The 15,043-nt window shown below is 39.7% G+C and overlaps 1 protein-coding gene across 10 annotated transcripts in view; it reads right to left on the bottom strand.

Moving 5' to 3' along the window:
- Nucleotides 1-366: 366 nt before the first annotated feature.
- Nucleotides 367-15,043, bottom strand: part of EVI5 (ecotropic viral integration site 5) — a 200,669-nt gene continuing 185,992 nt past the window's right edge. For 8 of the 10 annotated variants that reach the window (XM_036026426.1, XM_036026422.1, XM_036026423.1 and 5 more), the window contains one exon: nt 367-4,940. In XM_036026426.1, the coding sequence (XP_035882319.1) occupies nt 4,867-4,940 (74 nt within the window). In that variant the 3' untranslated portion in view covers nt 367-4,866. Of the gene's footprint in view, nt 4,941-8,608; nt 8,621-15,043 lie in introns of all 10 variants that reach the window. The other 2 variants (XM_028511619.2, XM_028511618.2) reach the window with 2 other exon arrangements.

Raw genomic sequence — 15,043 nt, forward strand, 5'->3', positions numbered from 1 at the left:
CTACACATGGGTTGCACCAGGTGGATACGGTCCCTGTACCCACGGAGCACAAACCTCACTGATGAATATATGAATGTCAGCAGGCCAAGCCATTTTTTAGTGTATTTCATCTCATTAAATTATTTTTCAGAACTGCAATCTTGAATTTCTCTGTCACTGAAGTTCACATATTTCCATGTCTTTAAGTTTGTTTTCTGAGGAATTTTCACTTTCTTTCTGAGCTGCTTCTTACCTTGGTTATTCATGGTGTCTGATAGATTCCTTTGCTGACTAGGCATCTACGTATGAGTGGCATTTCTCTAGTAGAAGTGTTCTGATGCATCTCCCCTTTTAAGTTGAAACAGTTTAAGAAAGCAAAATTTCTATAAATGAAAAACTTTAATTGTTTAAAGCAAAGGCACAAGTAAATATTTTAGGTTATCATACAATAATAAGAAATTCCAACAGTAAAATGAAATACATCATAATTTTGCATCTTATTAGATACCTAATATATTACTCTATCATCTATTCTTTGGAGAGAAGAGGGGGGATAGGTAGATCGATGATGTGATGTAAAAACCTGGACCATAGTCTCCACTCCACTTTTAACCAGAAATTTTAATTTTAGTAGAAGATAAATTAAAATTAATTAATTAAAAACTCACTGTTTTGCCAATGAAGAGCAGCAATAACTTTCTTGCTAAAGCTCATTGTTTTAACAAAGTAAATCACTGATTTCTAAAACTGCTAGCTGCCAACACCCAGTCTTGCAACAATCAAGCGGGCCACAGCAGAGCTTTAAAACAAAACACAATTCATCCACGTTCTTATTTAAGTCCAGAAATGATCGGTGCATTATGTAAAAAAGGAGAATAAGAACCAAAATAATTTCTAATGTCAAAAATAAAATACTTAAAAAACTCTAGACCCAGGGTGTCCAACCTTTGGCGTCTCTGGGCCCCACTAGAGGGAGAAGAGTTTGTCTTGGGCCACACATTAATTACACCATGACACTTAGTCACCACAAAAAATCCCATAATTCTTAAATAAATTTATGATTTTGTGTTGGGCTGCATTCATAGCCATCCTGGGTTGCATGTGGCCCGTGGGCTGCAGTGGGACACCCCTGCTCTAGACCTTGTTGTTAATCAAAGGCACGATCTGGACAGTAATGAGATACATCATGAGTCAAGAAAAAGGTGGCTTTTTCCCTTCCAAAATAGCCAGTCATTTAGTTGAGATTTGATATTTCAATAGTCCGCAAATATTGAGTAGTCTAATATTTATCAATAAAAAGGGTAGAAATCGTGTAAAGTTACATCTTTTGACTTCTTTGTCCAGGATAAAAAATTTTACCACTAATTTTTAAAAAGGCTGTTGAAGTATTTCTTGCTCTAAAAGGCCTTTTTCATCATCTCAGTGCATTCATTTTATTCGGGTCATTGTAAGACTGTACTCCAGGCCTTTCAGCCCACATGACAATGGCAATGGCACCAGGCAGGTGACTAACCCAAGGGAGTAAGTTTTTTATTTGGAATTTAAAAATTTCATTCACTTCCCCTCTCTGTTCCAATATTCAACTCTGTTTAACTAAATAACATTTAAATGACACAACATACCACAGACTAATTAAAATCTATCAAGAATACAGGTCCCAATGTCTCCAAGTCTTAATTTGAATAAAATGGATACAATCAGAGCACAACAATCCTACTGTATCCCAAAGGTCGGAGGACTTTAACTCTTCTGAGTATTTGAATCAAAGATATTGAATGAGATAATGTTCCTTGTTTTTCATTGTCCAAATTACAAGAGTATCAATGGATTAATGTTTAGTTACCATAATTCTTTTAAATACCTAATTAAACAGTACTTATGAAATTCTCTAAGAATCTTTCAAAATTTAGAATTAAAACATGGCTATAGAAAGATATTCTTTCTTTTAAAGTCAAATTATAAACACTGACTCAATGAAGCATGCCTAAGATCAATCATATACACTTAAAGAACAGTGCCGAGATTCTGGAATTCTTTCTTTTTCCCTTTCAAGGTACAGATCTCCTTCCAAATCTGTGTCTGGTGTCAAAAACTTCATGATATAAATAGCTGCACACTTTCCATTTGAATAGTTCTGAGCACAAGATCCAACCAGGAATTTAAGTTTCCAAACTATTAGCTCAACAGAAAAAACAAATGGTTTGATCGTCCACTGAGACAAACTGAAGAAGTAAGCTTCCATTTTGGAATATCTAAATCAAGGGTCAGCAAACTTTTCCTCTCAAGAACCAGACAGCAGGTATTGTAGGCTGCTCAACTCCGCCACTGTGACACAAAGCAGCCACAGACAACATAATGATAAGCATGGGGATCCAATAAAACTTTATCAATACTGAAATTTGAATTTTATGGATTTTCATGTGACAAAATATTTTTTTCTCTCAACTATTTGAAAATGTAAAAAAACATGCTTCACTTGTAGGTCACGCAAAGATAGCATCTGGCTAGACTGGCTCACGTGTGTAGCTGCTGACCTCTGGTCTAGATCACCCAGATTTCTCGATGTGGGGTCAGAGTGGTCACATGACCACAAATCATCTCGTTTCACTTGGGCATCAGTAGCCTCCCAGGCTGACAGTACGAACCCCCGAAGCACCAGCCAATTCTGGGAGAGTATCTACACTCATAAGCTGTGAGATGTGATTAAACTTAATTAAAATCACATTAATTGTCAGAAAGGAAGGGCACTGAGAAATTCGTTAGCTGAACTTTGTCAAATGTTTTGGTGTCAGAAAGATCTGAACTAAAATCTTGGCTCTGCTACTTAGTAACATGTGACCACAGGTAAATTACTTAACCACTACGCCTAGTGCTACGGACACAGCAGGCACGTTTCGACCTTGCTTCTCAAACAGCTACAAAGGGTTTGCTGGAAAGCCTTGTCCGTGGAGATGCTAAGGCATCTTGGTTTTATTTTTTTATACATTAAAAAAAATTTTTTGTCCTCACCCAAGGAATATTTTTCATTGCCTTTAGAGAGAGAGGAGGGAAGAGAGAGAAGCATTGATTGGTTGTCTCTCATATGTGCCTGGAACAGAATCCTTGGGATCCCGGGATCATATGTGTCCAGACCCAGAGGTCACACATGCCCACATCTGGACCAGGAATCAAACCCGCACCCTATGTACATGTCCCTGACTAGGAATTGCCACCTGTAACTCTTTGGTTACGGGATGACACTCCAACTGACTGAGCTATACCAGCCAGGGTTCCTGGTTATAGACAGAAATTATTTTTGTCTCTTCTACTCCGTTCTGTTATATTTTTTCCTACATGCAAAATATTGTGCAAAATTGTATCTCCATATATGCTGAACTCTACCTTCACCTCTTATCCTTGAAGGCTGCTAATGAAAAAAAGTGGAAAGCATCCAGTCAACATATTTTTTGCTGTTTTTCCACAGTGCAAGTGCAATTTGGGTGTTTCCTCCAACTTACCATGACAGCTATTCGATTTCCAAGAAAAATAGTCTAGATGATAAAAAAGGAAGAATCAGTAGGAAAAATTATTGTGGCTTTATAGACTAGTATCAGAGAATCTGAAGATAATGCTCATAGATTATTTGCAAATATTATTGTTGTGTATCTTGGACTTAAGTCCATTGCTTAATTTATATTAAGTAGAATAGTAGCACTAAGTAATGTGTGCTATAACCTTTGAATCATGGACAATTTATTAGTTACATACACATGAAGTAAAAAGTCTCACCAATAGTATTTTTGAACAAGCATCAGTTATGAATTTGCTAGTGTTGAATGCTAAGCAAATTACTAAAGCTATTAAAATATTAGTGTTTGGTTTTATTTTCAATTTCCTTTTAACTTTTTATTTACAGAAGTCCTATTAGAATGCTGAAGGCAGTCATTTTGCAACAGGTACAATCTCCATATAAAATGATGTTCGATATTGGGTGATGCTTATTTATAAATTATGTACAAAAGACAATATATTTGTAGTTAACTTATTGCTCTGACTAGTAAGCAATATATGGAAGTATCATATGTACATAAAAATTAATTCAAACAAAACAAAACTCTCAAGAAAGGTAACTGTGAATTTGTATTTATAAAATTATATGGAAAAAACACTGTTTGGGAACTTTCAATGGCCCACTAATAAAGTAGTAACTTCAATGAAAAAAATCCCTCAAACACAGAAGGACAAGATAAATCAGATGTACGTCTTGGTCAAATGTTTGTGGACAGATGCCCTGAAAACTGATAGACATAAATATCTAGTTTGTTGATTGAGCATGAAATATTGCACAATAGCAGTGTTGTCTGAAGAAAATTAAATTTTCCATAGTTTCGAACTTCAAAATGGTTCCCACATATAGATATAATTGCATTTCCTACACAAGAAACATTTAATATTCAGTAATACTGTTAGAACCTTATTTTTCATGTTAACCATATTCCAGTCTACTTTATGGCAATGGTTAAGTCAGTGGTGAAGGTTTGGCAAAGATAAAAAGGCAGGTAAGATCAAAAAATATATATATGTACATATGAAACAGGTATGTCCCCCAAACCCTTAATTATATAACTGATCCCTTTTAAAAAATCCACAGTCTAGTTCACAGTGATGGTCAGACAGTGGTTGAGTACGACTCTCTTTTCCTTGGGGGCCGGTCCTTTTGAGCCACTTGATCGCTCTCTCTGGTCTCCATCACACTGTCCTCTGTTTCGCTTTCACTACCACTTGCCACGGCAGGGTCCAAAGACATGGGGCCAGATTTTCTGTGCAAAGGAAAACCAATGCCGCTTTCCCGTAAGGAGTTATCTATAAAATCTTCATCGGAGGAATGGAATGATTCGTCATCTCCTATCAAATGGTTGACAATGTGGATTCCATCAAAGGGGGGTTGCCTGAGAAGCCCCTCTGGCCTTTAGGCACCTGAGCTGTCAAGACAAAATCAAGTTAATATACTCAACTCGGGGAAATACACACATACCCTCACCAAGAAAACAAACATTTCATCTTTAAGGAAGATGTTACCTTGATCTTTTTCCATTTATAGATATAATAGTTAACTACCAATTTTTGAATGACTCCCATGTGTTATGTAATGGGCACATGCTGTTTTAGTTGAATCATCATCACAACAGCCCTGTATGGTACACTTTATATCCTCATTTCAGAGATTAGGAAATAGAGACCTCAGGTTAAACAACTAGCTGAGGAGGACACATAGCTAATAGTAAATGTTCACATTCAAATCGAACCTTCATTTTACTAGAGGTTAATACAATGAACCCTATGTACCATCACTTCATTTCAACAACTGGCACGGATAATCTTGTTACATTACACCTCCCCAGTCCCTAGATTATTTTGTGGTGAGTCTCAGACATCCTGTCAGTTCACCTATAAATACAGGTTCCGACAGAGGTAACGCACCAAGTGCGGTTGTAGGGGACATGAATATCTCGCATGAGATGGACCGCAATTTGAACCTTTCACCTAAAATGTCATATGGTGGGCTTGAGTATGATATTGTGATGTTACAGAACTACATGCTTATGATTTTGTAATAAAGGTTTTTATGCAATATAAAGGGGCATTACTTGTGCCAGAACCTGTATTTCAGTGTTCATCTCTAGAGGATATGTTTCTTAAAGACCATACTCTAAACTATCACACACACAGTATGTCTCCTTAATTCAGTTAGTAATGAAAATGATTTACAAGTCACTAAAATTTATTTTACTGTCTGTTATTCTAAGAAGCACCACACCACTATATCACTATATGTGGCTAGGAATGCTTCTTCCCACTAAGGTTATTTCCTTCAGCAGTGTTTTTGCCTTCTCTCCCCTACTCCTTCCTGGTCAAGAGTGGCTTCCCTCACCATGGTGCAGGGGAGAAGAACTGCATGCATTGCTCAGTTCTTTTCCCCTCTCTGTCTTTGGGAACCAGGTTCTGTTTCTCTGTCTCTGGAGGTTTATAGGGCATGGCACGCAGGGTGGGGGAGGGTGTGGAGATCAAATGCTACATTTTCCTGGGTGGGCAAGTCTGACTAATTCTAGAATTCAGTACTGAAAAACCCATTGCCACATATCTAAGCCACATTCCCCAAAACCAGTTTTATCAGAATTAAGGTTATTTCTTTTCATCACCTGTCACTTCTTTGCCTAAATTCCTTCAAATTCCCAACCCCACCACCATGCTACTTGCTCTACCACGTAATCACATTAGCCCTGTTCCATGGAGTTTATGTTTTAGATATGCCATTTAATCCTTATATTGTCATGTGTTAAAGAATGCAAAACAATAATAAAAAACAATTAACTACCAAAATCTGCTTTGATTATCAAGAATTTTGCTGAAATGTACCCCACGTGTCCTACCTACCCTTATCATTACTACTGATCTTCAATTTTGTTTCTCAGGGACAAATTCCCGGTCACTTATGAGCACTATCTTTCAAATCTTGAGATAAAGGCAATGTGAAATATTCAGGAAATGTTACACACACTTTCAAAACCAACGGTTCTAAGAGTAGAGACATTACAGCTTTGCTAGAACACCTCGCAGCTTTCCCTACAGACTTCCAGGAAGATGTGAAGAAACCCCAACACTTCCCTGCTGGTGTGTGACAACAGGAAACCAGAGGGGCGAGGGGACTCAGTACAGTGATGGCCACCTCCGGCAAGCTCTCAACCATAAAGAAGTTCCTGTACCCTAGGCCAGGAATTAGAGAGAGGTACCACGTAACTGAAGTGACACCCTTCTCCTCAGCGGAGCAGGAGGAACACAAACTTGGAGCTGAGCCTTCAGGGAAAGGGCACAGGGCACCACAGGGCCTCCCACGGCTGTGATACCCGCTGCATTACAACGGCCACGTTCTGATGCAATATCCTATCACCACATTGCAACACATAATTTATAGCTCCCAGGGTTAAATTATGTCAGTTAATCTCTTCCTTTCTCTCTTTTCCCCAGGCCCTTTAGAAGAAATGATATGAAACATGTGTCTTCCTCCTTCCTGGCTGTTTAAAGGAGGGCAGCAGCAGAACCACAACTTCCCAATTGTTTGGAAAGTTGTAGCTTTCCTCTGCTCTAACAAAACTTACTGCAATGAAAACCCTGAAGCCTCACAGATGTTAATAAATGACTGCAAATATTATATAAAACTATGAGTTGAGGGTTCATTTCCTCAATATCAAAGGAGATGCAATTAATGTTCTTTACTTGAGAACTGGTAACAGAATAATAAAGGCACAGAGGAATTTTTTGGTGGACAAAGGAAAAAGGTGAAGATAAGACACCATTTGGTAAAGAAGAAGCTATTGCTGAGTCATCGCCAAGACCCAGGAGGAAAGTGGACCCTGGGCCAGAAATCCCAGGGCACTGAGTACCCAGGGCACGATCTGGGCGGGGCTGGACTTCAGGTGCGCGTGTCCTTTGGGACTCCTCACTCTGTGGGGCGGGATTTGGCTGGAAGAAGACCGAGCTGGGCCCTCTGAAGTACAGTCTTGGTTACCTAGATTGAAGAGCTGTACTGCTTATTCTTACTCCTCTACTTTTAGGAGCTAATAAGACTTAAACAATAACAAAAAGCCAATGACCAGCCCCTCATCCCAACCCTCCCCCCAAAACTTTCAGGGATATTATCGAGAGCAAACTTAGATTTGCATATCTCAAAGTGTGGTCCACTGGTCATCTGCATCAGGACCACAGAGGATGCCTATAAAAAATGTAGACTTGCTTCCCACATCTCGGGAATCAAAACCCAAGAGCAAAATCCCGGCATCTACATTTGTAATGAGTATCTCAGGACATTTTGATATCCTCAGTTTGAGAATCACTGTGGTAGATCCTCTGTACCAACCAAATGGGACTGAGTCAGAAAGAAGCTGACTACCTGAAATGGAACTCTTAATTATTCAGGGCAAACATGCTTTGAACTAAGAACATATCCTGCATGTCTGGTGTATACAAACGGACACCGCCTTCCAACAGCACAACCGAGCTGGGCAGACTCCACCACCAGTCAGGAGCAGTCAGTTTAAACCTCTTTCCTGAAACTTTCTGCCGCTAGGGCCTAGGGATGCGTGTGTCCAATGAAACCGAACAGCTGCGATGCGCGTCCAGGGCCAGAGCCACCGCACTAGGGAGCCCGGTGCTAGTCTGCGGGTTTCGTTCGGCATCTCTTATGGGTCACACGTGGGACTAGGAATCTGACAAAAGCTACTAACTCTGTCTTGAAAGGTCACACACACACTTCAGCACACCCTTTGGGCCCACTGTCTGTTCTCATTTTTGGTTAAAGATGATGGGAATGGCTTCATGACCCTGAGAACAGTAACAACTTTGTCAAATGCTAGTAATAAATCCAGATCACAGAAAAGGAAAAAAAGGGTGCTCGTTTTCCAGGTGAAATTAGACATAGGCTTTAAAGTCGCTGACTGTGCCTGGAAGTACTTTTGAGATTCGCCAAGGAAACACGAGGCACCAGGGCGTTTCGGAACTGTAAGTAAAGGGATTCTTCTCTGGTGCGCCTTGGAATTCCTTCGAGAGAGGGCTCTGTGAGGCCACCCTGCAGTGGCAGTCACACTCCGCAGACCCTGCCCGGCCACTCTGTACTTCCTGCCAACTTTGTAAGCTCTCCAGTCAGTCCAACATTGCCAGACGCTTGAGGAAAGCATCTAAGAGAAGCCAGAAAAAAGGCAAGTAGGAAGAAACAGACTATCTGGGAGAAGAAAACTTAAAAAAATCATTTATTCTCTCTGAAGACACTGCATCCATGTAAAAAGAACAGAATACTCTAAAAGAGAGATCTTAAAACAAAACAAACACACACACAAATAAAAAGATCTCAGACATAAATTTCTCTAATATGAAAAACATGAAGTTTGAGACTGAAAGACCTATGAAGTGTCGGGACCTGGGTCGCAGGGAACCACCCCACGTCACATCAGAATGAGACCGCGGGCCCTGGGCACAAAGAGGGAAATAAAGCATCCAGCCCCAGACAAAAACATGTTTTATGCAAAAGATTAAGAGTCACCTTTAAAATTCTGAGAAAAAATAAGTTCTAATTTACATTAAAAATTTTAATTACCTTTAATTTTTTAATTTTCACTAAAACTCTAAATTGAGTGTGAGGCTACAATGAGTGCAGAGCTGCAAAGACCTAACCTCTCCCTCTCAAAAGAAAACCCTCTTTTGGGCGAATCACGAGAACAGAAGTCAGATAGGGTTTATCTCCTACAAACCTTTTTTATTTTAAGGAAAGAGAGGTGATTTGCTCCACCAAATTGAAGTATACCAAGAACGAAAATGACACCCTTCTGTTTCTGATCCAAGAAAAAGAAAGTGAAGCGAAAGGAATCCCTAAGATGACAAAAAACCTCCCAAGGCAACAGCTACACAGGAGGCCTCAAGGCGCCTCGCCCTCACTGAAGCAGACTGCGGGAGGCCAGAGGAAAGATTTCTTCAACAAGGTGGAATTAATAGTACAACTGAGTTGTCTGAATAGGAGAGATGAACATCTAACGGGATTTACATGGAGCTAGAGGAGAGTTACACATAAGAAAACACACCCTAAGAGAAAATGAAAAAACAGACAATCATTTGAATAAATGTATCATGTGTAGAATAATCACATTAAGGCATTGTTTCCATACAACTGTGTACTATTTGGCAATAAAAAGAAATGAAGTCCCTGGCTGGCGTAGCTCAGTGGATTGAGCGTGGGCTGGGAACCAAAGTGTCCCAGGTTCGATTCCCAGCCAGGGTACATTCCTGGGTTGCAGGCCATAACCCCCAGCAACCGCACATTGATGTTTCTCTCTCTCTCTCTCTCTCTCTCTCTCTCTCTCTCTCTCTCTCTCTCTCCCTCTTCCCTCCCTAAAAATAAATAAATAAAATCTTAAAAAAAAAAAAGGAATGAAGTAGTAACACATGGATGAACCTCAACAACATCAAGGTGAGTCAAAGACACCAGATACAAAAGATGACACACTGCATGACTCCATTTACGTGCAATGTCCAGAATGGACGAGGCTATGGATGCAGAGGGCAGGGAGACCGGCAGGTACCTGGGCCTGGGGGATAAGGGAGGAGAAAGGGAGGGACTGCAAGTGGACATGAGGCTTCTTTTTGGGGTGACAGAAATATTCCAGAAATTAGAGTGTGGTATGGTTGCACAGCTCCATAAATACACCAAATGCCATTGATTTACACTTAAAATGGAAGAACTTTGTATGTAAATTTTATCTCAATAAAGCTGTTTCAAATACAGTCAGAAAAACAATTACTCTCTTTGCTGCATCCCCCATCCCCAATCCGCATTATTTTCCAAACTTCCATGATAAGACCATCTTGAAACTTGTGAAAATCAGATTTCCCAGGCCTGTCCTGGGTCTCCGCTCCAGAGGAGAGGCCTGAGAAGTTGCACACTTAAGCACCTGTGTGCTTGATGTTCCACTGTGAATTTATATAGACTTAATGATGTAAACAAAAACTAATGATGTTGATTCTGAATACCAACACCCCAAATCCTTTGCTTTACTGCACTCACAAATACTGCATTTCTTACAAACTGAAGGTTTGTGGCAACTCTTCAATGAGCAAGTCTATCAGCACCATTTTCCCAGCAGTATCCGCTCACTCTGTGTGTCTGCCTCACATTTTGGTAATTCTCACAGTATCTCAGACTTTTTCATCACAGCCATGTGCTGCAACTATGTATCACATATAAATAGGATGGAGCTGAAAAATTCCTATCGCCCAGTGCTGCTGTCATCACTGTAACGCTGTAATGCAATGCAATACTCATCATATTTGTGGTAGTGCTGATGCAGTGCCTATAAAGCGCACAGCAGTGTAATGTCCAAGGCCTTCACATTCACTCACCACTGACTCACCCAGAGCAATCTCCAGCCCTGCAAGCTCCATTCACAGTAAGTGCCCTATACAGGGGCACCATGTTTTATCTCTTATACTGTATTTTTACTGTAGTTTTTCTATTTTAAGATGTGTCTAGATACATAAATGCTTACACTGTATTACAATGTCTACATTACTCAGTACAGTAACATCCTGTACAGGTTTGTGGCCTAGGAGCAACAGGCCATATCATATAACCTAAGTGTACAGTAAGTTCTCCCATCTGGGCTTGTGTAAGGGCACTCTATGATGTTCGCACAAAGCCAAAATCACCTAACAACACATTTCTCAGGAGGTATCCCCACTGTTAAGCTATGCATGATGTATTATTACATTTGTTATGGTGATCTGTAGTCAACAATTTTTTTTTTAATCTTCAGCTGAGGACATTTTTTTCATTGCTTTTAGAAAGAGAGAGAGACAGGGACAACATCAATATGAGACAGAAACACTGATAGACTCCCGTATGCACCTTGACCGGGGATCGAACCGGCAACCTTTCAGGTTATGGGACAATACTCCAACCAACTGAGCCACACTGGCCAGGGCTGTGATCAGTAATCTTTGATGCTACTTTTGTAATTTTGTGGGGGAGCCATGAACCATGCCCATAATTGGCAAATGTTGTGTGTTATGATGGCTCCAACTGATTGTACCCCCTCTTCCACGTCTCTCCCCCTCTCCTCAGGCCCCCTTATTCTCTGAGATAAGATATTGAAATTAGGCCAAGTAATAACCCTACAATGGCCTCTAAGTGCTCAAGGGAAAGAAGAGTTGCACAGCTCTCACTTTGACTTGAAAGCTGGAAATGATTAAGCTTAGAGAGGAAGGCATGTTAAAAGCTGAGACAGGCCTTAAAGTGAAGTCTCTTGCACTACATAAGTTAGTCAAGTTGTGAATGCAAAAGAAAAGTTCTTGAAGGGAATTAAAAGTGCTACTCTCATGGATACATGGATAAAAAAGTGAAACAGCCTTACTGCTGATATGGAGAAAGATTTAGTGGTCTAGATAGAGATCAATCCAGCCACAACATTTCTTTAGGCCAAAGCCTAATCCAGAGCAAGGGCCTAACTCTCTTCAATTCTGTGAAGGCTGAGAGAGGTAAGGAAGCTGCCGAAGAAAAGTCTGAAGCTAGCATAGGTTGCTTCATGCGGTTTAAGGAAAGACACTGTCTCCTTAATATGTAAGTGCAAGGTAAAGCTGCAAGTACTGATGCAGAAGCTGCAGCAAGTTATTCTGAAGATCTAACTAAGCTAATGGAGGTAGCTCCTCTAAACAACAGATTTTCCATTAGACAAAACAGCCTTACATTGTAAGAAGAGGTCATGTAGGAAGGCCTTTCATAGCTAGAGAGAAGTCAAGGTTGGGCTTCAAAACTTTGACGGATAGGCTGACTCTCTTTGTCTGTGGCCAGTGCAGCCGGTAACTTAAAGTTGAAGGCAATGCTCATTTATTTTTCCAAAAATCTTAGGACCTTTAAGAATTATGCTAAGTCCACTTTGTCTGTGCTCAGAAAAAAATATTCCTTTCAAAATATTACTGCTCATCGACACTATAGCTGGTCACCCAAGAGCTCTAGTGGAAATGTACAATGAAATTTATGTTGTTTTTATGCCTGGGAACATAATACCCATCCCGCAGCCCAGGGATCAAGGAGGAATTCTGACTTTCAAGTCTTATTATTTAAGAAACACATTTCATAAAGCTATGGATGCCACAGATAGTGATTCTTCTAATGAATCTGGGCAAAATAAATAGAAACCTTCTGAAAAGGATTCACCATTCTAGATGTCATTAATAACATTCATGATTCATGGGACAAGGTCAAAACAACAAATTAACAGGAGTTTGGAAGTTGATTCTAAACCTCTTGATGACTTTGCGGGGTTCAAGACTTCAGTGGAGGGAGTAAATGCAGATGCGGTGGAAACAGCAAGAAAACCAGAATCAGAAGTGGAGCCTGAAGGCGCGACTGAGCTGCTGTAATCTTACAATAAAACTAATGAACAAGGAGGGTGCCTCTCATAGATGAGCAAAGAAAGTGGTTTCTTAAGCTGGAATCTACTCCTGAAGATGCTGTGGAGATTGTTAAATGACAACAAAGGACTTCGATTACATAAACTTAGCTGATAAAGCAGTGGCAGGGTCTGAGAGGACTGACTCCAACTCTGAAAGTTCTAATGTGTGTGAAATGCTATCAAACAGCATTCATGCTACGGTGAAATCATTCCTGAAAAGAAGAGTCCATCGATGGCAAATTGCACTGTTCTCCCATTTTAAGAAATTGCCACAGACACCCCAACCTTCGGCAGCCCCCACCAAGACCAGTCAGCAGCCGTCAACGTCAGTGGGCTGCCTGCCCGTCATGGGCCCCACGGCCAGCAGCCCAGCGGCTCCCGCAACCACGTGGCTGTGTCCTCAGCAAGCTGTTCTCCCTGAGTCTCCAAACTTCCACCTGATACTGTATACATTTTCATGTGATAATATCAACTCTGATTTTGCTAGATGTTGCTCTAAAACAAATTCTTTTAACTATTATATTGAACCCCATGCTATTGCAATTTTTGTAAGTGAAAGTCAAGTATGAGCAATTTCACTTGGTTTAATTAACCTAATATTAAGTTATTTTTGTATTATAAGTATTCATGCAAACTCCCTCAAAAATCTGTGGGAAACAAGGCAGGGTATAAATCTAAAAACAAACATTTCTCACTGTGTCTATTGAATTTCTTAGTTTCTGATATTTGTTTAGTTGTATCCCAAGAATAAGGTCATTAATAAAACCTCTAAATTGTGCTTTCAAATTTATTTGTAGCTCAGTCATTTTGATAATAAATTATACTCACTAGAACAAAATCTCCAACTAATTTAATAACAACACAAAAATAAAAAATTAACACTGCTTCCTTTACTTTCAAGCATTTTTTGTTTTCTAGTATTATTTTGATATTAATAATTTAAAATATTAGCATTTTAATAAAACTTTTCATAATTTTTGTAACATTTTAAATAAATCAAGAGCCATAAGTAATTTCATGAGTACTTTATTTTATTGATTGACATACACATATACAAGGTCTCTCCAGAATAAATCCAACCACTGTTAATATAACGAGAATGGTTTATGCGACATCCCTGTAACCTGGCAGCCAAGGACAGTGGACTGGAATGTGCATGTGTGAACAATGACAACTTCACTGTATTAGTCAGTGAGGGTGGTAGATACCATTGAGTGAGCATGTGTACTGTGTGACTGTTACATTCAAAATGACTGAGCCAGTAGAGCAATGAATCTACATTAAATTTTGCTTTAAGCTTGAACATTCCTCTGCGGAAACTATCTGGATGATTCAGAAGGCTGCAGCTACAGGCAGCTGGTGATTGGCAGCTTCATCACGACAATGCACCCGCTCATACGTCATGCAGAGTTTTTGGTAAAACATCAAATCACCCAGGTGACTCAGCCCCCCTAAAGCCCAGATCTGGTGCCCTGTGACTTCTGGCTTTTCCCAAAACTAAAATCACCTTTGAAAGGGAAGAGACTTCAGACTGTCAATGAGATTCAGGAAAATATGATGGGGCAGCTGATGGTGATTCGGAGAACTGAGTGAGGTCCCAAGGTGCCTACTTTGAAGGGAACTAAGGCGTCATTGTCCTATGTACAATATTTCTTGTATCTTATATCCTCTTTAAGAAATGTTTCTATTTTTCATATTACATGGCTGGATACCTTCTGGACAGAACTGGCATATTTGAGTATATTCTTTATAGATAGATTTTTCCAAATTATATGATTTAACACTGGCATTAAATATCTAAAATTAGTGCTACCTGGAAAAGTATGGAATGACTGATTGTTGTACATATATTCTACTTCTTTTAGCCCCTGCTGGTGGCCATTCTTTCTTAATCAGTTTTGTATCCCAGAACTTGGCATTCTGACTTGGTAAGAGTCGAAACATAAGAAATGTCGAAGAACTATGCTGAAAAGATGGCAGGATTCTTGAAAAAAGTCCTCAGGTGCTGATTATTCATCCCATCCTCTTAAATGCTGAATCAAAATATTAATAAGCAGACAGGAATATATATATATATATTCCAAACAATA

Source organism: Phyllostomus discolor, chromosome 5 (assembly GCF_004126475.2).
Source record: "Phyllostomus discolor isolate MPI-MPIP mPhyDis1 chromosome 5, mPhyDis1.pri.v3, whole genome shotgun sequence".
Taxonomy (NCBI): domain Eukaryota; kingdom Metazoa; phylum Chordata; class Mammalia; order Chiroptera; family Phyllostomidae; genus Phyllostomus; species Phyllostomus discolor.